At 47.9% G+C, this 26,805-nt stretch overlaps 1 protein-coding gene across 4 annotated transcripts in view; it reads left to right on the forward strand.

Annotated features, from left to right (window-relative positions):
* Positions 1 to 26,805, forward strand: part of LOC115090928 (acyl-CoA synthetase family member 2, mitochondrial-like) — a 140,933-nt gene that overhangs the window by 27,651 nt on the left and 86,477 nt on the right. For all 4 annotated transcript variants that reach the window (XM_029600619.1, XM_029600615.1, XM_029600617.1 and 1 more), the window contains exons 4-5: positions 2,083 to 2,136; positions 12,711 to 12,829. In XM_029600619.1, the coding sequence (XP_029456479.1) occupies positions 2,083 to 2,136; positions 12,711 to 12,829 (173 nt within the window). The remainder of the gene's footprint in view (positions 1 to 2,082; positions 2,137 to 12,710; positions 12,830 to 26,805) is intronic.

Raw genomic sequence — 26,805 nt, forward strand, 5'->3', positions numbered from 1 at the left:
TGAAATATTCTTTTTATTAGTTTTTATTTATTTGGTTTTACTACTATGTTTTATATTTCTTGGTTTTATTTGATGTTTTATGAGCAATGCTAATGTTTCTGTTTTTCTATTACACTGCATGCAGAGTCTGGCTTGTTGCAGTTTCTAGTTCAGTTTTTGTCTACATGTTTCTATTTATACTTTATGGTCTCATTATTCTGCATTTGATGATGGTCTGTCTGTTTTCTGTGTGTGACAAACGTGAGGTATTCTGTTAGCATGAAGTTTCTTTGTAGGGATCTATAGCAGTCTGGCATCTATTTTCCTACTAGCGGGTGTATTGGGGTTTTGCGGTGTTGCCTTTTCAAAGGTAGGGTGGTTACTGTTTGAGTGCTGGCAGTTAGTGTTGTTTGTTTTTTTCTGTTTGGCACCACAGTAGTGCATGTAAGTATAAAATACATGTTGAGCTATTTATACCTCAGCAGACTGTACTTTGTCCTTTTTTTATATGAGTTTATTTTACATGCATACATTTTCAGTGTGTGTGTGGAGAGGCTGGTGCTGGAGGGAGTGTAAGGCTGTAAGGTTGCCTAGGATGCCTAATACCCTTACACCAGTCTAATTCTGGCTGTATTGGCTCCATGTGGGAAAGCAGGATTTCAATTGGAGCTGTGCTGCTTTGGGCCAGGCTTTTCCCAGCCGCAGCTGCAGCAGTGATGCTTAAAGTCTTGGCTAGAGTTTAATTTTCTTTTCTTTTTCATAAACCCTGGAGGAAGCTGGTAGCATGGAACGCTTCTGGTCCCCTAGCAAATTCTGTGCACCACACAGTCAATGTGAATGTGCTGGGGTGGAGCCCTGAGAAGTAGAGGCAAGTTTACTGTCGTAGAATAGGAGGAGTGAGCTATGAAGAAGTACCTGTGCAGTATTCGTAAGATTTCTGTCAGAGATGGCTGGGCTTGGAGAGGGGCAACTGGCTTCGGAATCAGTGAGTCTCCTGGACAAAGAGGGTGCCGAGAAGGGATGAGAATGGAAAAGGAAGGGGCTGCTGCAGGCTGACAACAAATGAAAACTTTTATATAATAATGTGGCAGTGCTGGGAGCTCAGGGACACTTTCTGAGTGAGCACGTGAGCAGCAGCACCACAGCAAATGTCTGTGTGTGTGTTTGAGCCATTGGTTGGCAGTGTGGTTGGTTCATTACTTGGCAACTGGTTCAACAGCTGATTGGTTGACAAGAGACTTTAAAACTAGCTCAAGAATCCAGTGCATATATGCTTATGGGCATTTAATATATATATATATATATATATATATATATATATATATATATATATATATATATATATATATATATATATATATATATATATATATTTTATAAGATGTAACCATACTTGTAGGAGTTTTAACCAATTGCATGGATGGAAGTGAGGCTGCAGTTCAGTTCGCTCACCCACTGATCTAGGATGTACTGTACTTAGTTATTTAGGAAAAATGTGAAATTTGTTTGAGATTTTGATCTCATTTCTGTCAGGCTTCAGATCACATGTTGTACCTCTCAAAGGGTTGACTTGGTGCGCTTTTAGGAGCTGTTGAAGCATATGCTGCATAGAAAGTGCACAAGTGAGTCACAGATACCCTGTGTACCGGTTTTGAAAATAAATCTCCGGGTTGCTATTTTCCTGAAATCTGCCCCGGATATGGATAGTTTCTCTTTGAACATTTGTGTGACATATTAAATGTCCATAAGGTTTGCAGTTACATGAGTTAGCAAATTGTTTGGAGCCTATTCACATCTTTTGATCCAGAGTATATTTCCAGCATGGATCATGTTTATATCCTAGGAAAGAGCAAATTGATTGATCTGATTGACTGAGTCTACCTGTTTTGGCATGGAAATCCCTTCTCGGAGGGTGATATGCATAAAATAGAAAGCTATGAATGAGGTCTTTGTGCTCATCTCAGAAACATAGAGAAGGGGGATGGGTTACCCTCTCTTGAGTGTTCCAGAAAGCTTGCTGCAGATTCCTGATGATGGTCAATATTTACTCTTTGGGCTTTCTCTAACTTTCTGGTGTAATTTTCTTGACTTCCTCATTTCTAGGTGTCGGTGAACCCTGCTTACCAGTCACATGAGCTGGAGTTTGTTCTGAAAAAGGTAGGTATGACTGATCACATTCTGGCACAGTAGATGACTTTAGCAGAGCAGTCTGTCACAACATTCCTTGGTGGGAGATGGATTCATGCTTTGTGCACAAACTATGGGACTCTTGTTATGGCTGTCCTACATTCCTGGGGATAGGGAGATACCTTCAGTACCTGAATGTAATCCTGAAAAAGCAGAATATAAAATAATAAATGAATACATTTTCTTGGGGAAACCCCCTTTTACCCCATTAGTTTATTTATTTCCATTTGACATTTCACTTTTCCTGGAAAAGGCACAAGATGGATTACATAGAACAATGTGAACTGCAGTACATATGTTGGGTGGTGGGGAGGGAAGTTGTATCTATCAAATTTTGTTTATTGGAAATTAAGAAAGCTAAAAGGAATGATTTCTCTGAAGCCCTTAGTAAAGCTGAGAACAGAACTCATCTTTTTAAATTCATGCTTCTCAGGCTCTTCCTCCTGTAGGCCACCCAACCCCTCTTTATCAGCAGAAGGCTTGGCAGCAGCTATCTGAGATAAGGTGCTAATTATTCAAGCTAGCTTTAGCTCAGAGAAACCTCTCATTGATGCCCCTCCCTCGGATCTCTCTATGGTCATTGAACAAGCTTTGCCAGTCCCTGATACTACCAGTATATCTGGTAAACTCACTCCTTTTATCAAGGTTTTAGTGGCTAATCTTCAATTTGTCTTGAAACAAATTAAATCATCCTCTTCTCTGGCCCCACTTCCTTTTCAATATAATAAAAAAAACCCTGAGCTTGGTTTATTAACATATCTGGTTGATATTATCAGTTCTATCTTAGAACAAGGCCATCTCCCAGAGGGGCTGATGCAATATTATTTGCGGAAAGCGGGCACTGACTTTTCAGCGCCCGCTTTCTTCACGCATGAATGGCACCTGCAAGGGGGGGGGCGCCATGCAATATGCAAATTAGGGGGTCATGCTAGCAAGGAGGCGCTAGGGTCGCTAGCGCGACCTTAGTGCCTCCTTGCTAACGCAACCCCGCGGTTACTGGCGGTCTGCCGGTTATGAACACCGATGCCGATAAACTTGGCATCGGTTTTCATGACTGCAGCCGGCCGGTTATGAAAACAGACACCGAGCATATCGGCGTCCAATCTTCAAAGTGGCCGGCAGAGACTTTTTTTTTTCTCACAGGACAAACAGGATGGTAGTCCTCACATATGGATGTCATCATCAGGATGGAGCCCAATCACGGAACACTTTTTTGTCAAAGTTTCTAGAGCTTTGACTGGCACCACTGAGCATGCCCAGCATGCCACCAACCCTGCAACCAGCAGGGGTCCCCCTTCAGTCTCTTTTTTTTTTTTTTCCGCGCAGCTCTTGCCACGTGGAGTTAGGAGCTCCTCCATGGTTTCCTGACAGGAAAAAAGTTTCAAGTTTTCAAAGATTTTCACCCCAGCTGGGGTCCTGCTTGTATACCGTTGATACCTGTGTCCGTTCGGTAAGTTTTACTACCTTTTCGGTCGCAGCCTAAATTTTCGACAACGATGGCGACTGGTTTTCATAGGTGCCCAGACTGTCCGAGGACGATGTCCATCACCGACCCTCACCAGGTTTGTGTGTTGTGCTTGGGCCCTACCCATGATGTAGATTTGTGTACCAACTGTGCCCAAATGACCCCTAAAGGGCGTCGGGCTCGTTTGGAAAAGATGGCTTTATTGTTCCATTCCAAACAGGTTTCTTCATCTAAAGCTTCAAAGTCATCGACACCTTCACCAGCCAAGTCCCGTCACCGGTCGGATACCGATGACTTTCGATCCGCATCGAGGACTTCGGCTTCTTTGGCGCCGGACACCAGTAAGGGCAACCATAGGGAAAAGCATCGCCATTGGCATCGCAAAACCTTACCATCTGATCCGAGCGCACCGGTGGCCTCCACTTCCAGTGAGCCGCCGAGGAAGAAGGCCCATGCCGAGGAGCCCCAAACCTCCTCAGTGCCGGGTTCACCGAGGCGTCCCTCGCCTTCGGTGGAGGCACCGACCGATGCTCTACCTATACCGGTGGTTGTTCCGGCAGTACCCATCCAGCCTCCCACTCCGGACCTGGTCTTAACAACGCCAGCATTCCATGAGGAACTGAACTGGATGGTTCAGGAGGCGGTGATGCAAGCTCTCCATGGACACCCGATTCCATCGGCACCAATACCAGTTCCAATTCCGACGCCGGATCTGATGCCACCGATACTTGCACCGTTACTGGACAGGATCTATGCCCTCATCGGTGCTTTGCCTTCGGCACCGAGGAAAACACCATTACTTCCAGGTCCTTCGATGCCCATTCCCCTCTCTTCAGATGAGGGGGAATCGCCGATGCCAGACCCGATGCCAGGCCCTTCTGGAGTGTTACCACCATGGAGGCCACCGAGGTCACCAAGTCCTTCAGGACCACTTTTGCCACTGATACCCCATCGACCTCTACCGATGCCGACACCGGTGCTACCAGTGCAGCCACCAGTGCCTTTAGTGCCCCAACCTTCTCTGGCCAGAGGAGGTCCATTTTTGCCCTCTGGAGAACCGTTGGGTGCTGGGGATCAGCACTATCATCCTTGGTCTGTTGACTCTTCAGATTCCCAAGACTCGGGTGATATTCCATCAGAGCCTTCCCCTCCCGAAGAGAGAAGAAAGTCTCTGCCAGAGGACATCTCTTTTATAAGTTTCATCAAAGAAATGTTGGAGTCTATACCATTTACTCTCCAGATTAAAGAAGACTCCAGACATAAAATGTTAGAAGTCCTTCAGTTTGTCGATGACCGAAGGAGGTAATGTCCATACCTGTCCATGAGGTCCTCCTTGACTTCCTTCAACGCAATTGGGAGCATCCAGGAACAGTCCCCCCAGTAAACCGTAAGACTGATGCTACGTATTTGGTCCAAGCAGCACCTGGATTCCAAAAGGCTCAACTTTCCCACCATTCAGTGGTGGTCGAATCCGACCAGAAAAAGGCCAGAAGGCCAAGACCTCATTCCTCCACACCTCCAAGGAAGGAACAGAAATTCCTCGATGCTTTTGGGCATAGGGTCTTCCATGGAGCCATATTAATCTCCCCTATTCCAGCATACCAACTCTACATCTCGCAATACAACAGGAACTTGTTCAAACAGCTCCAGGATCTTTCTGATACCCTTCCTGACCAGTTCCAGGACCAGCTCAATGTCATTCTTAAGAAAGGTCTAGATGCTGATAAACATGAGGTTCGCTCCACTTATGACATCTTTGACACAGCCACCAGAGTGTCAGCAGCTGGGATAAGTGCTAGGAGGTGGGCCTGGCTTAAGTCTTCAGATCTGCATTCAGAGGTTCAGGAGAGGTTAGCGGACCTCCCCTGTACAGGAGATAACCTCTTCGGTGAGAAAATTCAGGAGACTGTTGCTTAACTTAAAGACCATAACGAGACAGTACGGCAACTCTCGGCTGGGCACATGGAGTTCTCCACCTCTTCTAAACGCCCATTCAGAAAGGAGGCTAAACAAACCACCTTTAAGGCATGCAGATACTACCCACCTCAGACTCGCTCTCGCCCGTCTAGACCATATCAGAAGTCTCAACCTCGCCAGCCTAGGCCTCAGAAGATGCAGCCTCCTCCACAGCCTGGTCCTTCCTCAGGTTTTTGACTGCCCAATAGAGAGCAAATGTCCACCTCCACCACTGCCACAATTATCAGTGGGTGGCTGTCTCTGCCACTTCATCAACATCTGGCACACGGTCACCTCAGATCTGTGGGTCCTATCTGTAATAGCTCAAGGTTACCATCTCAACATTCTGTCCATTCCATCAGACTCCCCGCCTCATGCGACGTGGAGTTCCGCCGACCACTCTCCACTTCTAGAGAAGGAAATAAAATCCCTTCTTCAAGCCAATGCTATAGAACAAGTTCCTTCTCCACAAAGGGGAAAAGGCTTCTACTCCCAGTACTTCTTAATACCAAAAAAGTCTGGAGGCATTCGTCCGATATTAGATCTTCGGGCCTTGAACAAGTATTTACGAAAGGAAAAGTTCAGGATGGTAACCTTGGGCTCTCTACTGCCTCTGCTGCAACAGGGAGATTGGCTTTGCTTTCTAGATCTCCAAGACCGCGTATATGCACATAGCAATAACTCCGTCTCACAGAAAATTTATTTATTTATTTTATTATTTTCTATACCGGCTTTCATGACCAGAGGTTGCATCAAGTCAGTTTACATTTAACAAGTCGTGCATTGAACATAGAACTAGAGGTATTGAACTGGTGCAGAAAGTAATAGTTACAATGAACAAGGAAGTTAACAACTGGGATAGGAGGAAAAAAGAGAATAGGGACAAGAATATTAACATAGTAATACGCAGTAAAAACGCATTTACCTTCGATTCCTCATGAGGAACAATCACTTTCAATACAAAGTGCTCCCATTCGGCTTGGCGTCGGCCCCTCGTGTCTTCACAAAATGTCTGGCAGTAGTAGCCGCATACTTGCAATGACTGGGCACTCACGTCTATCCTTATGTAGACGATTGGTTGCTGAGTGCCCCGTCTGCGGAGGCAGTTCTACAATCTCTCCATCTCACCTTGGGGCTACTACTGTCCTTGGGATTTCTAATCAATTACCAAAAGTCCAATCTGTCTCCGTCCCAAGTTCTCTCCTTAATCGGGGTGGATCTCGACACAATCCAAGCAAAAGCTTTCCTTCCCAGGAACCGCACTCATACGCTTGCCAAACTTGCAAACACTATGCAGACCCGCCGAACCACTACTGCTCGTCATGTTTTCATTCTACTGGGTCACATGGCATCTTCAGTACATGTTACGCCAATGGCTCAACTTGCCATGAGAGTTTCACAGTGGACGTTAAAATCCCAGTGGTCTCAGGCCCACCATCCAATGTCCAACATTGTCCATGTCACCAGACAGCTTCATCTCTCACTGGCTTGATGGCTGCAAGATTCCAACCTGCTCACAGGCCTACCGTTTCAGGCTCCAGAACCCCAAATAATTCTGACAACAGATGCTTCCACTCTGGGTTGGGGAGCACATGTCAACAACCTGCAAACTCAGGGTACCTGGTCTGCAGCGGAGTCACAACATCAGATACATTTTCTGGAGCTCAGGGCAATCAGATATGCCCTTCTAGCCTTCAAGGATGTCTATCCAACAAGACAATCCTAATTCAAACAGACAATCAAGTGGCCATGTGGTAAATCAACAAGCAGGGTGGAACCGGCTCCTACCTGCTGTTTCAGGAAGTAGCGCAAATCTGGGCTTCAGCTCTCTCTCATTCCATGCTACTGAGAGCAACCTACCTGGCAGGCATGGACAATGTTCTCATGGACAAACTCAGTCGCACATTTTATCCCCACGAGTGGTCCCTGAACCCCTCGGTGGCGGAGAACATATTTCAGAAGTTGGGGTATCTGAGTAAAGAGAGATTTATTTTCATCGATTCACAACCACAAAGTGGAGAACTTCTGCTCCCTACATCACAGTCACAGAACTCCACCAAGAGACGCCTTTGCCCTATCTTGGGCAAAAGGTCTCCTGTATGCTTACCCCCCCCACTTCCACTCATCAGCAAGACTCTTGTGAAGCTATGCTGGGACAAGGGCCTCATGATTCTCATAGCCCCGCACTGGCCACGTCAAGTGTGGTTTCCCATCCTTCGCGACCTCTCAGTCCGTCCATAAATTCGCCTGGGCGCAGATCCGTCCCTGATCTCTCAGAATGCCAGACAGCTGCAACATCAGAACCTCCAGGCCCTGTTGCTGACAGCCTGGATGTTGAAAGGCTGATCTTGCAACCCCTTAATCTTTCGGACTCAGTATCCAAGTCCTCGTAGCTTCACGAAAGCCTTCTACTGGGAAGTCTTATCATTCTAAATGGAAAAGGTTTTCCTCTTGGTGCACATTAAAGGCATTAGATCCTTTTACCTGCCCAACAACGAAATTTCTAGTCTATCTCTGGCACCTCTTGGAGCCTGATCTACAAACTTCGTCCATTAGGGTTCATGTCAGTGCGGTAGCCGCCTACCATAAGGATACGGGTGATGCCTCAATTTTGATACAACCTTTAGTAGTATGCTTTATGAAGGGCTTGTTACACCTCAAGCCCCCTCTCCGATCCCTGGCCCCTGCTTGGGACCTCAATGTAGTTTAGCATGATTTATAAATCCTCCATTTGAGCCTCTGCACTCCTGCGAGTTACGCCATCTCACTTGGAAAATGCTTTTCCTTCTAGCTCTCACCTCTGCTCGCAGGATCAGTGAGCTACAGGCGATGGTAACATAACTACCTTACTCAAAATTTCTTCATGATCTGGTGGTCCTGCGCACCAATCCAAAATTTTTACCAAAAGTAGTCTGTGAGTTCCATTTAAATCAGTCCATAGTTTTGCCTACTTTCTTTCCTAAGCCGCACTCACATCCAGGTGAGTAGGCTCTGCACTCCTTGGACTGCAAGCGTGCTCTAGCTTTTTATTTGGAGCGCACTGCAGGCCATAGGAAGTCTACCCAGCTATTTGTCTCCTTTGTTAAAATAAAACTGGGACTCCTGGTGGGCAAGCAGACGCTATCCTCCTGGCTGGCGGACTGTTTCTGCTATCAACAAGCAGACCGTCCTCTCCAGGGACGCGTTAGCACACTCCATTAGGGCAATGGCAATGTTGGTAGCACACCTTCGTTCTGTACCGCTTGCTGACACCTGCAGAGCTGCTACATTGAGTTCTCTCCATACCTTTGCAGCTCATTATTGCCTGGACAAGGCTGGCAGACAAGATTCTCTCTTTGGCCAGTCTGTTCTGCGCAATTTATTCTCAAATTAACATCCAACTTCCTTCCAACACCCAGCTGGGAATTTCAGGCTGCCCTGTTAACCAAACCCTCCCCTGTTGTTGTGCCTGTTGCATGTCTTTGGGTGCTTTTGGTACATTGCTCGGGCATCCTTAGCTCGTTATTCACCCATATGTGAGGACTACCATCCTGCTTGTCCTGTGAGAAAGCAGAGTTGCTTACCTGTAACCGGTGTTCTCACAGGACAGCAGGATGTTAGTCCTCACAAAACCCGCCTGCCACCCCGCGGGTGGCAGGCGGGTTTTGTGAGGACTAACATCCCCCTTTGTGAGGACTAACATCCCCCTTTGTGAGGACTAACATCCCCCTTTCAAGACTGAAGGGGGATCCCTGCTGGTTGCAGGGTTGGTGGCATGCTGGGCATGCTCAGTGGTGCCAGTTCTTGAAACTTTGACAAAAGTGTTCCGTGATTGGGCTCCATCCTGATGATGTCACCCATATGTGAGGACTAACTTCCTGCTGTCCTGTGAGAACACCTGTTACAGGTAAGCAACTCTGCTTTCTTTTTTTTTTTTACTTTTAAAAAAAAGTACAGAAAAGCAGGGTTTTTTTTCTGCTTTTCTGAACTTTTTTTCAGTACACTCAGCTATTAACGCCTGCTCCAGGCAGGCGTTAATAGCTGAGCAATAAATGTGCATCTGAGACGCACATTTATTTTTTTGTATTTGGAGTGAATGAGTAATAGCTTCATTCATTCATATACATTTGCATGTGATGAGCGCTAACTCATTCTCTCTGCCTCGGTTGCGCATTAAATAGGCGCTAATCCCCCTATTGCATTAGGGGGTGGATTAGCGCCTATTTAACCCATGTCCGACAGCGGGTTAAACAGTGTTTCTCGGCTGAGCGCACTGTATTGCATCGGCCCCAGAGGCCCTTAAACTTGCTAGGGTTTGCCCTATTCTTAAAAAAAGATCAGCTAGATTCTAGTTCCTATGGAAATTATCAACCAATCTCAAACCTCCTATTACTGTACAAAATAATTGGTAGTCTCCTTTCAGTTATTTTTCCTTGAGAAAACTCTGGTATTCAGTTCTAAACAGTCAGGGTTTTGAAAGTGCTATGGTACAGAGATGGCATTAATGACTTTCTTAAATGCCATCTAAATTTAGACCTGCTTCAGAGCAGGTCTAAATTTATGCGGCCTTGTGTGGCCAGATAAAGTGCCTACTTAACCAGATCTCTTGAAAAGAGATCTGGCTATGTAGCACAGTCATCACCAACTAAACCAAAGTAAAAGATAAGCTGCCCAGTCCACTCCCTCCCCCACCCAAAGCATAATACAAGCCAGGCCACATATCTTAACCCCCCTCCCCCCGCCCCCCCTAAACCTTTTTAAAGATTAGCAAATAGCCTGGTATTGTAGGCCGGGCCCCATTCCGCTTTTACATGCACGAAGAGATCTGCCTGCCTCCCCTCTTCCCATCCACCCACAAGGAAGAAGTGTCGCTCCTGAACCCCGATCCCCCCTGCCCCTCCCCATCCCCTCTGACATCGTTTTCAGTTCAGCTGGGAGCGCGGGAGCCTCTGCCCTGCTCTCGGCGTCTCCAAGGCTGCTCTGACCGAGACAGCTCTGGAAGTGTAAGCTTTATTCGTACAAACCAAAAATGGCCTACTTTGTTGTGTTTTGACCTTGATCCCTACTGTGTTGACTTTTCTTTATCTCTCTCCCTCTGTGCTGCGGAGGATGAAACCTTTGTGGTTACTTCATGACAACATGAACAGAACACCCATGAGGGACTATTTGGTGACTTAGATTTGTTAGGTGGTTGAAGGTTTGAAGGGAAGCCGTCACCATTAATGACGCCTGCCTTCCCTAGCCCCCCCCCCCTCCCCTTTATTGCCTTTTGTAGACTGACAGGGATCCTTTATGCACTGGCCATTTGGCAAGGGATCACACAACCCTTTCTGTGATTTGCCCAAATCCTGCTAACCAGGGGCTTGCAGATTTTAGCCCACACTCCCTATCCTTCACTGCTGCTGGCATTGGACGGGATTTAAATTAAATAGTGTCAAATTCTATGCCATGTACTTTAGTATTGGAAGAATCTACCATATTCAGGTAGGACAGACCATTCAACCAGACCTCATACACAATATCCAGTGCTTCAATGCATGGAACTGATACCACATATTTTGAATAAACTTATGTGTGGAGTGGTTCTAATCATTGGTCATTGGTTGTTAGGTTCAATTTCTTATTTTTCATTTTTTACTTTTTTTTCCTCTTTTAATTTTTGCATTTGTGGAAAGTACTTATCTTAAAAGACGTTTTTGTTTATACGAAGTACTTATCTTAAACAATGTTTGCAGCTGATGTCTTTAAACTTAGGACCGGAACACCGGAGAAAAAGAAAGTTTAAAGACATCAGCTGCAAACATTGTTTAAGATAAGTACTTCGTATAAACAAAAACGTCTTTTAAGATAAGTACTTTCCACAAATGCAAAAATTAAAAGAGGAAAAAAAAGTAAAAAATGAAAAATAAGAAATTGAACCTAACAACCAATGACCAATGATTAGAACCACTCCACACATAAGTTTATTCAAAATATGTGGTATCAGTTCCGTGCATTGAAGCACTGGATATTGTGTATGAGGTCTGGTTGAATGGTCTGTCCTACCTGAATATGGTAGATTCTTCCAATACAAACCTAGTGTTTTGTGAGTGGTGTGATTAGGTGTTACACGAAGGTGAAGCAGTTTTTTGTGATACATATAATGTACTTTAGTATGACAAGAAATTGAACGCACAGTTTTTTGGATTCCAGTTCTGAAGGAGTTTTACAGGATTTCAATTTTTTCAGTTCTAAGGCTGTTTATGACTTCCCATCTCTAGTTTTTCTCTCTCTCTCTCTCATATTCCTCATATTTGTTTTCTGTTCCCCAGGTGTTTGGATGTTTGTTTTCTTCCAAATACTGCCCAGTAATTTATACCCCAAGGATTATCCTCCCTTCTACTTTTTCCAGTCTATTCTTTTTATCAGCTGAGGCCTTCCTTTCTCTCTGGCTGTTTTGGTCCTTTTTACTGGCCCAGGGATGCTGGTGGTGGTGGTACAGCATTGGATAGCACAGCTGGCTCTCTATTGCTCAGAAAAAACACCATTTCCTGTTCCTGGCCAGTTTGCTTCTGAGAGGCCGGGTGTTTTGATGTAACTGTTGATGATGAGGGCTGGGAAATCTTGTTTGTATAGTATTTGAAACAGAAGGTGTAGGAGAGGGAAGTACCAAGGAGTTATAGACGAGACCGTAAGGGTGGAGGTGAGAGTAGAATTGAATTGGTGGGGAGGGGGAAGCTGAGAGGGTGGTCATATGCAAAAAGCCAAGGCATCTCTCAGGTTAGCGCTTCCCGAATCTCTCCTAGGGATCCCACAGCCAGCTGGGTTTTCAGGATATGCACAAGGAAAGTGCATGGATGCAGATTTGTCTCATGCATATTCATTGTGGATATTCTGAAAACCTGACTGCCTGTGGGGTCCCCAGAGCAGATTTAGGAAGCCCTGCTCTAGGCAGTGCCTATCCTTGGACACACTTGTGCCCTCGTAATGTTGCAGACCAAAATACCTCTCGGGTTTGGGAGTTCATTTCCATGATGATGTATCTGTCATGCTGTTCGCAGGTGTTGCATTTTTTATTTCTGGAGAGCCTGAGTTGAGTTTTCAGGGAAGATCTGAATTATTACAGACATTGGCATTCTGTCTTTTCCCTTCTGCTCTCCTTCAGGTTGGCTGTAAGGCACTGGTGTTCCCCTCACAGTTTAAAACCCAGAACTACTATGACCTCCTGAAGCAGGTTTGCCCTGAACTGGAGAAAGCAAGTGCAGGAGGAATAAAGAGTGAGAAGTAAGTGATAGTCCTGGCCTCATCCCCCTTGCCCTTCCTTCTCTGTCAGCTCTCCGCAGAAGGACACTGACAGTGCAGCTCTCAGTCAATTGGGGTCACTTCTGGTTTTCAGTTTTCTAAGTATAAAATGCCAGCCAGCGAAGAAGTGTTTGATAACATTATGACATGTTTACTAAGCAAACATCATGAGAAAAGTAGCAATGATTTTTTTTTCACTTTTTATTTAATAAAACACCAGATAAAAACACAACCAATGCATAGAGGAGGAAAAAAAGGAATACAAATTTATATAACTCCAAGTCTCAATACAATAAACATACCGTAAGAGAAAGTATAGACAGACAAGAATTACCATTCACTGCCTAAGTCTTCTCTAGTTTCAATATGAGCACTATATTGAGACATACAATTCAAGTTTATCTTTGAGCATATAAGTGATTTTATTCATCAGAGCTATTTCAACCAGTGTATTAAACCAATGAGAAATTTGTGAAGAAGTTTTCCCGAAAAAGGCAATGTTAAGTCTTGCAGCTTGTAAACGCTGACCTACCAAAACCCCACCACATATGCAAATATGTGCCGGTAACCCTACAACCTCTCCAACATAATGGGCTAGAAGAACTGAATTTAGAGAAGTAAACTGGATATCTATACACCCTGTGAAGCAGTTTGAACATTAGTTCTTGACATTTATTACAAATGGATATCTTCACAATTGCACCCCAAACGTGCTGCGAATCTGTAGCATCTAAACACATCTGAAGATTTCATTCCAAAATTCCATTAACAGGAATAGTCAGACTCCCCATTTCCAGAGATTAGGAATCCATAGAGCCAAGTTATACTCTTAGGGGTAGATCTTAAACATAGGCGCGCACGTACTTTTGTTCGTGCACCAGGCGCGAACAAAAGTATGCTGGATTTTATAAGATTTTATAAGATACGCGCGTGCACATTTGTGCAACCTGCACGCACCGAGCCCAGCGCGCACTGCCTGTTCCCTCCAAGGCCGCTCCGATTTTGGAGCGGCCTCGGAGGGAACTTTCCTTCACCCTCCCTCCACCTTTCCCTCCCTTCCCCTACCTAACCCACCCCCCCGGCCCTATCTAAACCCCCCCCTTACCTTTGTTGGCAGATTTACGCCTGCTGAAAGCAGACGTAAATCTGCGCGCGCCAGCGGACTGCTGGTGCGCCATCACCCGACCCAGGGGCTGGTCCGGAGGCCTCGACCATGCCCCCGGGCCGGCGCCATGCCCCCGGGCCCACCCCCGAAACGCCGCGTCATTCCGCAATCCCCCCCGACACGCCCCTTTTACGAAGCCCCGGGACTTACGCGCATCCCGGGGCTTTGCGCGCACCGGTGGCCTATGCAAAATAGGCGCGCGCAGGGCATTTAAAATCTGCCCCTTAGAACCTAATTATGCTTGCATCAACAGTTTTTCAACCACCAGCACCTCACAAAGTCAGCTTTCCAAGTTGTAAATATAAATAATGTGTATGAACCGGTAATTGAAAGTGTGTTCTTAATTCCTCAAAAGAACAAAAGGACATGTGTCTCCAGATTTGACTCAAGCTCTATATCACAATTCCATGTCTGGAGAAAAAATGACTGGAGAGAGCTTGACATAGGAACTTGCCATACTGGGTCAGACCAAGGGTCCATCAAACCCAGCATCCTGTTTCCAACAGTGGCCAATCCAGGCCAAAAGAACCTGGCAAGTACCCAAAAACTAAGTCTATCCTATGCTACTGATGCTAGAAATAGCAGTGGCTATTTCCCAAGTCAACTTAATAGCAGGTAATGGACTTCTCCTCCAAGAGCTTATCCAAACATTTTTTAAACCCAGCTATACTAATTGCACTAACCACATCCTCTGGCAACAAATTCCAAAGCTTAATTGTACGTTGAGTGAAAAAGAACTTTCTCTGATTAGTTTTAAATGTGCTACATGCTAACTTCATGGAGTGCCCCTTAGTCCTTCTATTATCCGAAAGAGAAAATAACTGATTCACTTTTACCCGTTCTAGACCTCTCATGATTTTAAACACCTCTATTATATCCCCCCTCAGCCGTCTCTTCTCCAAGCTGAAAAGTCCTAACCTCTTTAGTCTTTCCTCATAGGGGAGCTGTTCCATCCACTTTATCATTTTGGTTGCCCTTCTCTGTACCTTCTCCATCGCAACTATATCTTTTTTGAGATGTAGCAACCAGAATTGTACACAGTATTCAAGGTGCGGTCTCACCATGGAATGATACAGAGGCATTATGACGTTTTCCGTTTTATTCACCATTCCCTTTCTAATAATTCCCAACATTCTGTTTGCTTTTTTGACTGCCGCAGCACACTGAACCAATGATTTTAATGTGTTATCCACTATGAAGCCTAGATCAATTTCTTGGGTGGTAGCTCCTAATATGGAACCTAACATTTGTGTAACTATCCATGGGTTATTTTTCCCTATATGCATCACCTTGCACTTATCCACATTAAATTTCATCTGCCATTTGGATGCCCAATTTACCAGACTCACAAGGTCTTCCTGCAATTTATCACACTCTGCTTGTGACTTAACTACTCTGAATAATTTTGTATCATCTGCAAATTTGATTACCTCACTTGTCGTATTCCTTTCTAGATCATTTATAAATATATTGAAAAGCACGGGTCCCAGTACCGATCCCTGAAACACTCCACTGCACATTCCCCTCCACTGAGAAAATTGTCCATTTAATCCTACTCTCTGTTTCCTGTCTTTTAGCCAGTTTCTACTCCACGAAAGGACATCGCCACCTATCCCATGACTTTTTACTTTTCCTAGAAACCTCTCATGAGGAACTTTATCAAATGCCTTCTGAAAATCCAAATACACTACATCTACCGGTTCACCTTTATCTACATGTTTATTAACCCCTTCAAAAAAGTGAAGCAGATTTGTGAGGCAAGACTTTCCTTGGGTAAAGCCATGCTGAATTTGTTCCATTAAACCATATATTTCTATATGTTCTGTGAGTTTGATATTTAGAATATTTTCCACTATTTTTCCTGGCACTGAAGTCAGGGTAACCGATCTGTAGTTTCCCGGATTGCCCCTGGAGCCCTTTTTAAATATTGGGGTTACATTAGCTATCCTCCAGTCTTCAGGTACAATGGATGATTGTAATGATAGGTTACACATTTTTACTAATAGGTCTGAAATTTCATTTAGAGTTCCTTCAGAATGCTGGGGTGTATATCATCTGGTCCAGGTGATTTACTACTCTTCAGTTTGTCAATCAGGCCTACCACATTTAGGTTCTCCATGATTTGGTTCAGTCTACCTGAATCATTACCCATGAAAACCTTCTCCATTACAGGTACCTCCCCAACATCCTCTTCAGTAAACACCAAAGCAAAGAAATCATTTAATCTTTCCGCGATGGCCTTATCTTCTCTAAGTGCCCCTTTAACCCCTCGATCATCTAACGGTCCAACCGACTCCCTCACAGGCTTTCTGCTTCGGATATATTTAAAAAAGTTTTTACTGTGAGTTTTTGCCTCTACAGCCAACTTTTCAAATTCTCTCTTAGCCTGTCTTATCAATGTCTTACATTTCACTTGCCAATGCTTATGCTTTATCCTATTTTCTTCTGTTGAATCCTTCTTCCAATTTTTGAATGAAAATCTTTTAGCTAAAATAGCCTCTTTTGCCTCACTTTTTAACCATGTCGGTAATCGTTTTTTCTTCCTTCCACATTTCTTAATGTGTGGAATACATCTGGACTGTGCTTCTAGGATGGTATTTTTTAACAATGTCCATGCCTCTTGCACACTTTTTACCTTTGTAGCTGCTCCTTTCAGTTTGTTTCTAACTATTTTTCTCATTTTATCAAAGTTTCCTTTTTGAAAGTTTAGCACTAAAGCCATGGATTTGCTTACTGTCCCCCTTCCAGTCATTAATTCAAATTTGATCATCATATGATCACTATTGCCAAGCGGCCCCGCCACTGTTACCTCTCTCACCAAATCCTGTGCTCCACTGAGAATTAGATCTAAAATTGCTCCCCCTCTTGTCGGTTCCTGACCAGTTGCTCCATAAAACTGTCATTTATTCCATTCAGGAACTTTATCTCTCTAGTATTTCCCAATGACACATTTACCCAGTCAATATTGGGGTAATTGAAATCTCCCATTATTACTGCCCTTCCAATTTGGTTAGCTTCCCTAATTTCTCTTAGCATTTCACTGTCCGTCTCACCATCTTGGCCAGGTGGACAGTAGTATACTCCTATCACTATACTGTTGTTGGATTCGTGGACCCTTGGGCCGATCGGAGCCGGAAGAGGAGCTGCTGTAGATGTTTGTAGCAGCGACCCCGACCGGGAGGCGGAGCTGACAGACTAGCGGCTGGTCGAAGGTGGAATCCTGGGAGCTCTATGCGACCAAGAGCTCTGGCGAGGAAGGCGGTGATGAAGGCGCTGGCACTGTGCTGAGAGAACCTTCGCCCTGGAAGCCGATCCTCCCCCGAGAGGAGCTCGTAGGAGTTCGGCCGCTGGGACTTAGGAGATTCACCCTGGAAGCCGGAGTCCCCCCAGGAGGAGCCCGTAGGAACCCGGCCGCTGGGGCTTAGGAGGGCCCACGGGGGCCTGGTCCGCTGCAGTCCAAGGTTGAGTGTCGAAGGGTCGTTGCTCGCCAATCCGGAGTCAGGAACCGATGGATCACCGTCAGCCAGTCCGAGGTCAGAAGCCAGAGAATCCACGTAAGCCGGTCTGGGGTCGGAAGCCAGGGGGTCAACGGAAGCCGGTCCGAGGTCAGAAGCCAGGGGGTCAACGGAAGCCGGTCCAAGGTCAGAAGCCAGAAGAAATCCAATACCAGTCCGGGGTCAGAAGCCAAGAGGAAACGTACGCCAATCCGAGTCAGGAACCAAGTGGAAGCCGAGACAAGCAGGAACGCAGCAACTGGAGACAGGAGCAAGCCTGGGAACCCTCGTTGCAAGGCGAAGATTAGGCCTGGCTGCAGGGTTTAAGTACCTGGAGGCATCTGACATCATCAGGGGCGTCCCCAAGGCTTTCCCGCGCTGGCCCTTTAAATAAGCAAAAGAGACGCGCGCGTGCGTCTAGGGGGCGGGGCTTAGCGCCGCGAGGCGCCGGCTGCTCCGGCGAGGCAGGGGAACGGCAGCAGAAGCGGCTGTAGGCCCGGGCGAGCTGGGGGGAACGCCGGGCCTGTGGTCGGCGGCGTCCCCGGGGCCCTGGGGAGCGCGGGATCCGCGTCAAGCCGCGAGCCGGGTGAGTGGCGATTCCGGGGGCGGCCGGAATCGCAACAGTACCCCCCCCTCCTACGCCCCTCCCGGGAGGCCGTGGCTTATCCGGATGGCCGAATGAAACTGACGAAGGAGCGCTTTGTCGAGTATGTGGGTAGAGGGTTTCCCACGAGTTCTCTTCAGGGCCATAACCCTCCCAGGACAGGAGGTATTCCCACCGACGACGATGAAACCGGACATCCAGCACCTCCTGTACCGTGTAGGTGGTATCCGGATCTGAGGAAACTTCGGAGGGTTCTGGCGGAGACGGCCGGAATCGGGAGAGCACCAGTGGCTTGAGGAGGGATACATGGAAGACGTCATGGATCTTGAGCGTGGATGGCAGGCGCAGTCTGTAGGATACAGCCCCAATGCGTTCGGCCACCGGGAAAGGTCCGATGTAACGCGGCGCTAATCTCATGGACGGAGTCCGCAACTGGATGTGTTTAGTGCTTAGCCATACCCTCGTCCCGGGTAGGAAGACCGGAGCGGGCCGTCGAGCCCTATCTGCATAAGCCTTAAAGCGGGTGGCCGTCCTGCGAAATTTTTCCTGAGTAGTAAGCCAGAGGCGTTGGAGCTGACTGGCTGTTAGTTGTGCCGCCGGGGAGGTAACCTGCACTGGTAATGGCAACGGAGGTCTAGGCACCCTCCCATAAACTAGCTGGAAGGGAGGCTGTAGTGTAGCGGAGTGCTTGTGGCGATTATAGGAGAATTCCGCCCAGGGGATGAGAGAGGCCCAGTTGTCTTGAAGCTCATCTACAAAGGCCCTGAGAAATGTCTTCAGGGAGCGGTTAGTTCGTTCCACCTGTCCGTTACCCTGGGGGTGGAATGCCGTGGTAAAATCCAGTTGTACCCCGAATTTCCTGCATAACGCCCTCCAGTACTTGGCTGTGAATTGCGGGCCTCGATCTGAGGCGATATGCGACGGTAGGCCATGCAATCGGAAAATATGTTGAACAAATAGATCAGCCAACTCAGGGGCCGTAGGTAGCTTGGGAAGCGGGACGAAGTGTGCCATCTTCGAAAACCGATCAACGGTGACCCAAATCACGGTTTTCCCCTCAGAGAGCGGCAAGTCCACCACAAAATCTGTGGATAAGTGGGACCACGGTTCCGTGGGAATAGGGAGTGGCTGGAGCAGGCCCCAGGGGCGGCCCGGAAGTGGCTTTTGTTGAGCGCATGTGGGGCAGGACTGGACATAGAGCCGAACATCCTCCCTCACTCTTGGCCACCAGTAGAACTCGGTGAGCAAGTCAAGGGTTCGGGTAACTCCGGGGTGGCCCGCCGTCAGGGAGTCGTGTGCCCATGCCAGGACTCTTCTCCGGGAACGAGCCGGAACCACCGTCTTCCCTTCGGGACCCAGCTCCGTGGCCGCCAGTAGCACTTTAGCTGGATCTAGAATGTATTGAGGAGTTTCTTCTCCCCATCTTCAACCTCGGTAGTGCGGGAGAGAGCATCCGCCCGAACATTCTTGGCTGCGGGTCGGTAGCGAAGCGAGAAGTCGAACCGACTAAAAAAGAGAGACCACCGGGCCTGCCGAGGGTTGAGCCTCTGTGCATGTGACAAATACTGTAAATTCTTGTGGTCGGTGTACACCAGAACCGGATGTTGAGCTCCCTCCAACCACTGGCGCCACTCCTCAAAGGCCAACTTTATGGCCAGTAATTCTTTGTCCCCAATCCCGTAGTTCCTCTCTGCCGGTGAGAACTTACGGGAGAAGTATGAGCAAGGCCAGGTTTTGCCTGCCGGGGAGGTTTGGAGCAGCACCGCCCCTACCGCGACGTCAGAGGCATCCACCTCCACGATAAACTGACGCTGAGGATCTGGATGATGGAGACAGGTGTCCTGTAGGAAGGCGTCCTTGAGATCCTGGAAGGCCTGTGTAGCAGCGGGGGACCAGTTTCGCGCATCCGCGCCCTTTCGTGTAAGGACCGTCAGGGGGGCTACCAGACTGGAGTAATGCGGGATGAACTGTCGGTAAAAATTAGCGAATCCTAAGAATCGTTGGAGTGCTTTCACCCCCGACGGCTGTGGCCAGGTCCTGATGGCGCTCACTTTGTCGGGGTCCATACGGAAGCCAGTGGAGGAGACAATATACCCCAAGAATGGCAGAGACTCCTGTTCGAATTGGCACTTTTCTAGTTTGGCGTATAAACGATTCTCCCTTAGTTTCAGTAGAACTTGGCGCACATGTTGCCGATGTGCCTCGAGGTCCTGAGAATATATCAGTACATCGTCTAAATATACGATGACGGAAGTGTATAAGAAGTCACGGAGCACCTCGTTCATCAGGTTTTGGAATACCGCGGGGGCGTTGCAGAGGCCAAAAGGCATGACCAGGTATTCATAATGGCCGTCCCTGGTATTAAAAGCGGTCTTCCACTCGTCCCCAGGGCGTATGCGGACGAGGTTATAGGCGCCTCGGAGGTCCAATTTAGTGAAGACAGCGAGCGCCTTGGAGGCGGTCCCAGCAACTCCGGAATCAGAGGCAACGGATAACGATCCCTGCGAGTGATCTGGTTCAAGCCCCGATAATCTATACAGGGGCGAAGAGACCCATCCTTCTTTCCCACGAAGAAAAACCCGGCTCCGGCCGGGGATTTTCGATGGCCTGATGAAAACCCGATCCAAGTTCTCCTTTATATAGGCTGACATGGCTTGGGTCTCTGGCAAGAGACAAAGGGTAAACTCTCCCACGGGGCGGTGTAGTTCCTGGAAGTAAATTAATTGCGCAATCAAATGGTCGATGCTCCGGGAGCAGCTCTGCCTTTCTTTGGAGAAGACATCCTGGAATGCATGGTACTGGGGAGGAACCGTTAACGGGGCTGTGCAGAGTGGAGACGGTTGTAGTGGGCTTGCGGGAAGGCAATGACGGCGGCACGCCGGACTCCAGGAGACGATCTGAAGGGACCTCCAATCAATCACCGGGGAGTGTTCCCTAAGCCAGGGTAGACCCAGGATGACTGGGTGGATGGATTTTTCGAGAATAAGAAACGAGATTTCCTCCTGGTGGAGGACTCCAACCTGGAGCTTCAGAGGACTGGTGCGAGTGGAATTAACCCAGGAAGGGGGTTCCCTTGAATGGAAGAAACCCGCACAGGCGGTTCCTGCGGACGGACCTCGAGCGTTAGCTGCTGTACCAGCTCCTGGAGGACGAAATTCCCCCCGGATCCAGAGTCGATTAGGGCTAGGGTGTCGAAGTCTCCCTCTGGAAGGCAAAGTCGTACAGGAACGGTGCATGGGGAGCTGGGAGAAAATGTTGCCTAGAGTCAACTCCCCGCTGAGCTCTAGGTTCGGGCGTTTCCCGGCCGTTCGGTACAACGGGCCAGAAAATGCCCCTGGGCCCCGCAGTAAAGACACAGTCCTAAGGGTACGGCGGCGTCTGCGCTCCTCGGAAGATAGAGGGCCGCGGCCCAACTGCATAGGTTCCTCTGTAGATGAGTTGTGGCTGCAGGTGGTGAAGGCCGAGCTCGAGGCGGAGTGGTCCGACGGACGGAGAGCCCCTGGGCGGGCCTTCGCTCTCGGAACCGGCGCTGGATACGCCGGTCCACGCGCCCGGCCAATTCAATAAGTTCCTGCAAGTCGTCCGGAAGATCTCGGGCCGCCAGTTCATCCTGGAGCCGAGAAGACAGACCCTCCAGGAAGATCCATGCAAGCTGTCCTCGCCCCCAACCCAGTTAGCTGGCCAGGGTTTGGAATTCCATTGCAAATTCTTCAAGGGGGCGATTTCCTTGCTTCAGTTGAAGGATCTCTGAGGCAGCTGTGGAGGCCCGGGATGGTTCGTCAAATATCCTGCGGAAAGCCTTGACAAATTGCACGAGGTTATTTAAACGGGGATCTTGGCGCTCCCAAAGGGAGGAAGCCCAAGTCAACGGTTTCCCATCCAGCAGAGAAATAATGTATGTCGTCTTTGCTCGGTCTGTGGTGAACTGTGCTGGCAGGAGGTCAAAACGAATGTAACAGTGATTAAGGAATCCCCGACAGGTCTTCGGATTCCCAGAGTACCTAGGAGGTGCTGGCATCTGTACTGGAACAGGGGAATTTGAGTGGATCTGAGACGTGGAAGCTGCGGAGTGAGCTGCAGAAGTCCCTCCTACCCGGTCCGTCAGGCGTTGGACGGCAGACATCAAGGTATCCAGGCAGGATTGCTGTGCTGCAGCTTCTGGGCAATACCCGGAGCCGGAAGAGGAGCTGCTGTAGATGTTTGTAGCAGCGACCCCGACCGGGAGGCGGAGCTGACAGACTAGCGGCTGGTCGAAGGTGGAATCCTGGGAGCTCTATGCGACCAAGAGCTCTGGCGAGGAAGGCGGTGATGAAGGCGCTGGCACTGTGCTGAGAGAACCTTCGCCCTGGAAGCCGATCCTCCCCCGAGAGGAGCTCGTAGGAGTTCGGCCGCTGGGACTTAGGAGATTCACCCTGGAAGCCGGAGTCCCCCCAGGAGGAGCCCGTAGGAACCCGGCCGCTGGGGCTTAGGAGGGCCCACGGGGGCCTGGTCCGCTGCAGTCCAAGGTTGAGTGTCGAAGGGTCGTTGCTCGCCAATCCGGAGTCAGGAACCGATGGATCACCGTCAGCCAGTCCGAGGTCAGAAGCCAGAGAATCCACGTAAGCCGGTCTGGGGTCGGAAGCCAGGGGGTCAACGGAAGCCGGTCCGAGGTCAGAAGCCAGGGGGTCAACGGAAGCCGGTCCAAGGTCAGAAGCCAGAAGAAATCCAATACCAGTCCGGGGTCAGAAGCCAAGAGGAAACGTACGCCAATCCGAGTCAGGAACCAAGTGGAAGCCGAGACAGCAGGAACGCAGCAACTGGAGACAGGAGCAAGCCTGGGAACCTCGTTGCAAGGCGAAGATTAGGCCTGGCTGCAGGGTTTAAGTACCCTGGAGGCATCTGACATCATCAGGGGCGTCCCCAAGGCTTTCCCGCGCTGGCCCCTTTAAATAAGCAAAAGAGACGCGCGCGTGCGTCTAGGGGGCGGGGCTTAGCGCCGCGAGGCGCCGGCTGCTCCGGCGAGGCAGGGGAACGGCAGCAGAAGCGGCTGTAGGCCCGGGCGAGCTGGGGGAACGCCGGGCCTGTGGTCGGCGGCGTCCCCGGGGCCCTGGGGAGCGCGGGATCCGCGTCAAGCCGCGAGCCGGTGAGTGGCGATTCCGGGGGCGGCCCGGAATCGCAACAACTGTTCCCCAACACACAAGGGATTTCTACCCTTAAAGATGCGATTGTGCATTTAGTCTCATGCAGGATCTTTATCCTGTTGGATTTTATGCCATCCCGGACTTAAAGTGCCACACCACCTCCCGGATGCTCCTCTCTGTCATTTCGATATAATTTGTACCCCGGTATAGCACTGTCCCATTTGTTATCCTCCTTCCACCAGGTCTCTGAGATGCCAATTAAGTCTATGTCATCATTCACTGCTATTCATTCTAATTCTCCCATCTTTCTTCTTAGACTTCTGGCATTAGCATACAAACATTTCAAAGTGTGTTTTTTGTTTGTATTTTCATTCTGCTTTTTAATTGAAAGGGATAAACTGGAAGTTTTTAGTTGCAGGCACTTGGACTACTTTTCTTATTATTGGAACCTCACTGTTGGGATGCCCTAATTCTAGTGCATCATTAGTATCCTTTAAGATACCTCCCTCCGAACCATGCACTGCTGAGCGACTGTCGGCTTTCCCCTTTGTTCTAGTTTAAAAGCTGACAAACACACTTTCTGCTTATTAGCTGCCTTAATGACTATTAAAAACACAAACACTCTAAATAATATACCCCAATTGTTGACTTCTCCCCAATACTTAAAAAAAAAATTTCCCAAGCAAAACTTACTGATTCCTTTCAGCCACCAGCAAGGAGATCCTCTCCTCTCAGTGCTCCCCACTGGCAGATAAGAGAGTGATAGGGGCAAAAAACCATCAGGCACTCATAGATGTTTATTAGCCTACATCCACATCTGTATAGAATGGAAAATGATCAATTTTATTAAGGCTATTAAAACTAGGTGGATAAAATAACAGAGCAGATATGTTATTCCCAAAGGTCTGACACCCTTTATATCACTCCATCCTTTATTTTTATCCACCCCCACAAAGCTACCCTATCTAACCAGCCAAACTACCAGATAGTGTAGTAGTTTTGATTTTTCACTGTTTTGGTTTTGGAGGAAGATTAGAATTTATGTGTAGTATGAGTTGTAATGTTCCTAGGATAGTGGATTAGAAGGTAATACACTAGAGTGGGTTTTTCTGTGTTAGCTGTGTGATCCTTGTATAGCATTGTGTTTCATAATAAAGAATGAGACTAACCCAGGCAAAACAAAGGAATGGATAGAACTAAGAACCTTTACATTCTCAATCTATGAGGGAAAGATCATTAGTATAGCTGAATATTTTGAGGCATTTTTAGTAACATAGTAGATGAAAACAGATAAAAATGAATTAGTCCTATTGGTCTGTACAGTGTTTCTGGTCTACACTGATAAGTCTAGATCTCAGCTGCCAGCCATAGAAGCTTGACCTCTTGTAGGATATCGTTCCTTATCAAAATCAGTTTTTCTTCTTCTTCCTCATTGATTCTCTATCGCAGGGGTCGGGAACCCATGGCTCGCGAGCCAGATATGGCTCTTTTGAGGGCTGCATCTGGCTCGCAGACAAGTGTCGCCATACTTCGCGGTTCCCCGCTGCCGCCCGGGCTTAAAATGCTGTCAGCCCGGGCGGAACGCGGCAGGACAGCTGGAGTCAGCGGCACCGGCGTGCTCTCTTCTCCCCCCCCCCCCCCCCCCGCGGCCCGGAAGAGGAAGTGGAGAGCATCGGGTGCCTGCGCGGGAAGAAGAGACCACACTAGCGTGGTCTCTTCTTCCGCGCAGGCACCCGATGCTCACAACTTCCTCTTCCGGGCCGCGGGGGGGAGGAGAAGAGAGCACGCCGACTGGAGTCATCCGGGTGCCTGCGCGGGAGTCATCGGGTGTCAGCCCGGGTGCCCAGCGCTGGAGTCATCGGGTGCCTGCGCGGGTCTTCCCGCGCAGGCACCCGATGCTCTCCACTTCCTCTTCCGGGCCGCGGGAAGAAGAGAGCATGCCGGTGCTCTCTTCTTCCCGCGGCCCGGAAGAGGAAGTGGAGAGCATCGGGTGCCTGCGCGGAAGACCCGCGCAGGCACGCTAGTGTCCGACGGGAAGAAGACTGCAGCGCGGCTCGGAGGAAAATGAAAATCTTCAACCGCGGCCGATGGGACTCCGCCTTCGCCTCCGCGAGGGCTGAAAATGAAGGAGGTTAGCGTTGGGAGGTGGCTGCTGCTGCCGCGAGTTCCGGGGGGGGGGGGGGGAGGGGGGAGAGAGAGAGTGAATGAATGAGCGAGCAAGCATGTGTGTTTGAGATCCTGTGTGTGTGAGTGAGAGATTGCATGTATGTGAATGATTGAGAGCCTGTATATGTGAAAGAGAGTATGTCTGTGATTGAGATCCTGCCTGTGAGAGAGAGAGCATGAATGTAAGTTTACCATTGGGAACCTGTATGTGTAAGTTTGTAATTGAAAACCTGTTTGTTTGAAAGAGTATGTGTGTATGATTGAGATCCTTTGTGTGTGAGAGAGATCATGTGTATGTATGATTAAGAGCCTGTGTGTATAAGTAAGAGAGAGATCATGTGTGTCTGTGTCTGATTGACAGCTGATTTAGGTGAGGGAGCATGTGAGTATGTGATTGAGAGCCTGTGTTTAAATGAGAGAGAGAGAGACCATGTGTGTATGTGTGTGATTGAGAGCTGATTTAGGTGAGGGAGCATGTGAGTATGTGATTGAGAGCCTGTGTGTAAATGAGAGAAAGAGAGGACATGTTTGTAAGCATGTGAATGAGAGTCTGTGTGTGAGAGAAAAAGACAGCATGTATTTATGTGATTGAAAGCCTGTGTGTGTGTAAGCGTGAAAAGATAGACAGCATGTGTGTAAATGTGTAATTAAGAGCCTATATAAGTGAGAGAGAAAAAACATTTGTATATGTGAGTGACTGAGAGCATGTGTGTATAGGTGTGTCATTGAGAGCCAGTGTGAGAGAGAGCGCTGGTATGTGACTGAGAGAGGAGAAAGTTCCAAGCAAACCACCCCACCTCCTGCTAATTCAGAACAATCTCAGGACACCTGGATATCAAACGTTCCCAGGTATGTAGAGCAAAAAAATTTTTGTATCCTTATTATTTTTCATTACTGGATCTTTGTGTCTGCTATTTTGAAATATTTTGTTGGTATCTGGAAATGTTTTATATGAGTTTTTAATTATTGGATATTCCACTCATCAGCTGTTTTGAAATATGTTCTTTTTGTTAGTACAGTTTTACTGCTGATGATTTTATATTTCTTGATTTGTTTTATAAGGATGTGTGATGTTTCTTTTTTCCTTTGTTACACTGCATACAGAGACTCTGGCTTGTTGCAGTTTCCAATTCAGTTTTTGTCTGCATGCTTCTTGTTATGCGTTTTGGTCTCTTTATTCTATGTTAGGTGAGGGACAGCACGTGATTCAGGTGAGGTTTTCTGCTGGCGTGTAGTTTCTGTGTAGGACTCTATAGCAGCCTGACTTGGTCCGTTTTCCTAATAGGAGATGTATTGGTGTCTTAAGGCCTGGTGTAATATTTTCAGAGACTTATTGTACTTTAAAAGTGTGATCTTACATAAAATGCACACATTTACTTGTATTTAGTTTTAAACATATTGTATGGCTC

Source organism: Rhinatrema bivittatum, chromosome 4 (genome assembly GCF_901001135.1).
Source record: "Rhinatrema bivittatum chromosome 4, aRhiBiv1.1, whole genome shotgun sequence".
NCBI classification, from domain to species: domain Eukaryota; kingdom Metazoa; phylum Chordata; class Amphibia; order Gymnophiona; family Rhinatrematidae; genus Rhinatrema; species Rhinatrema bivittatum.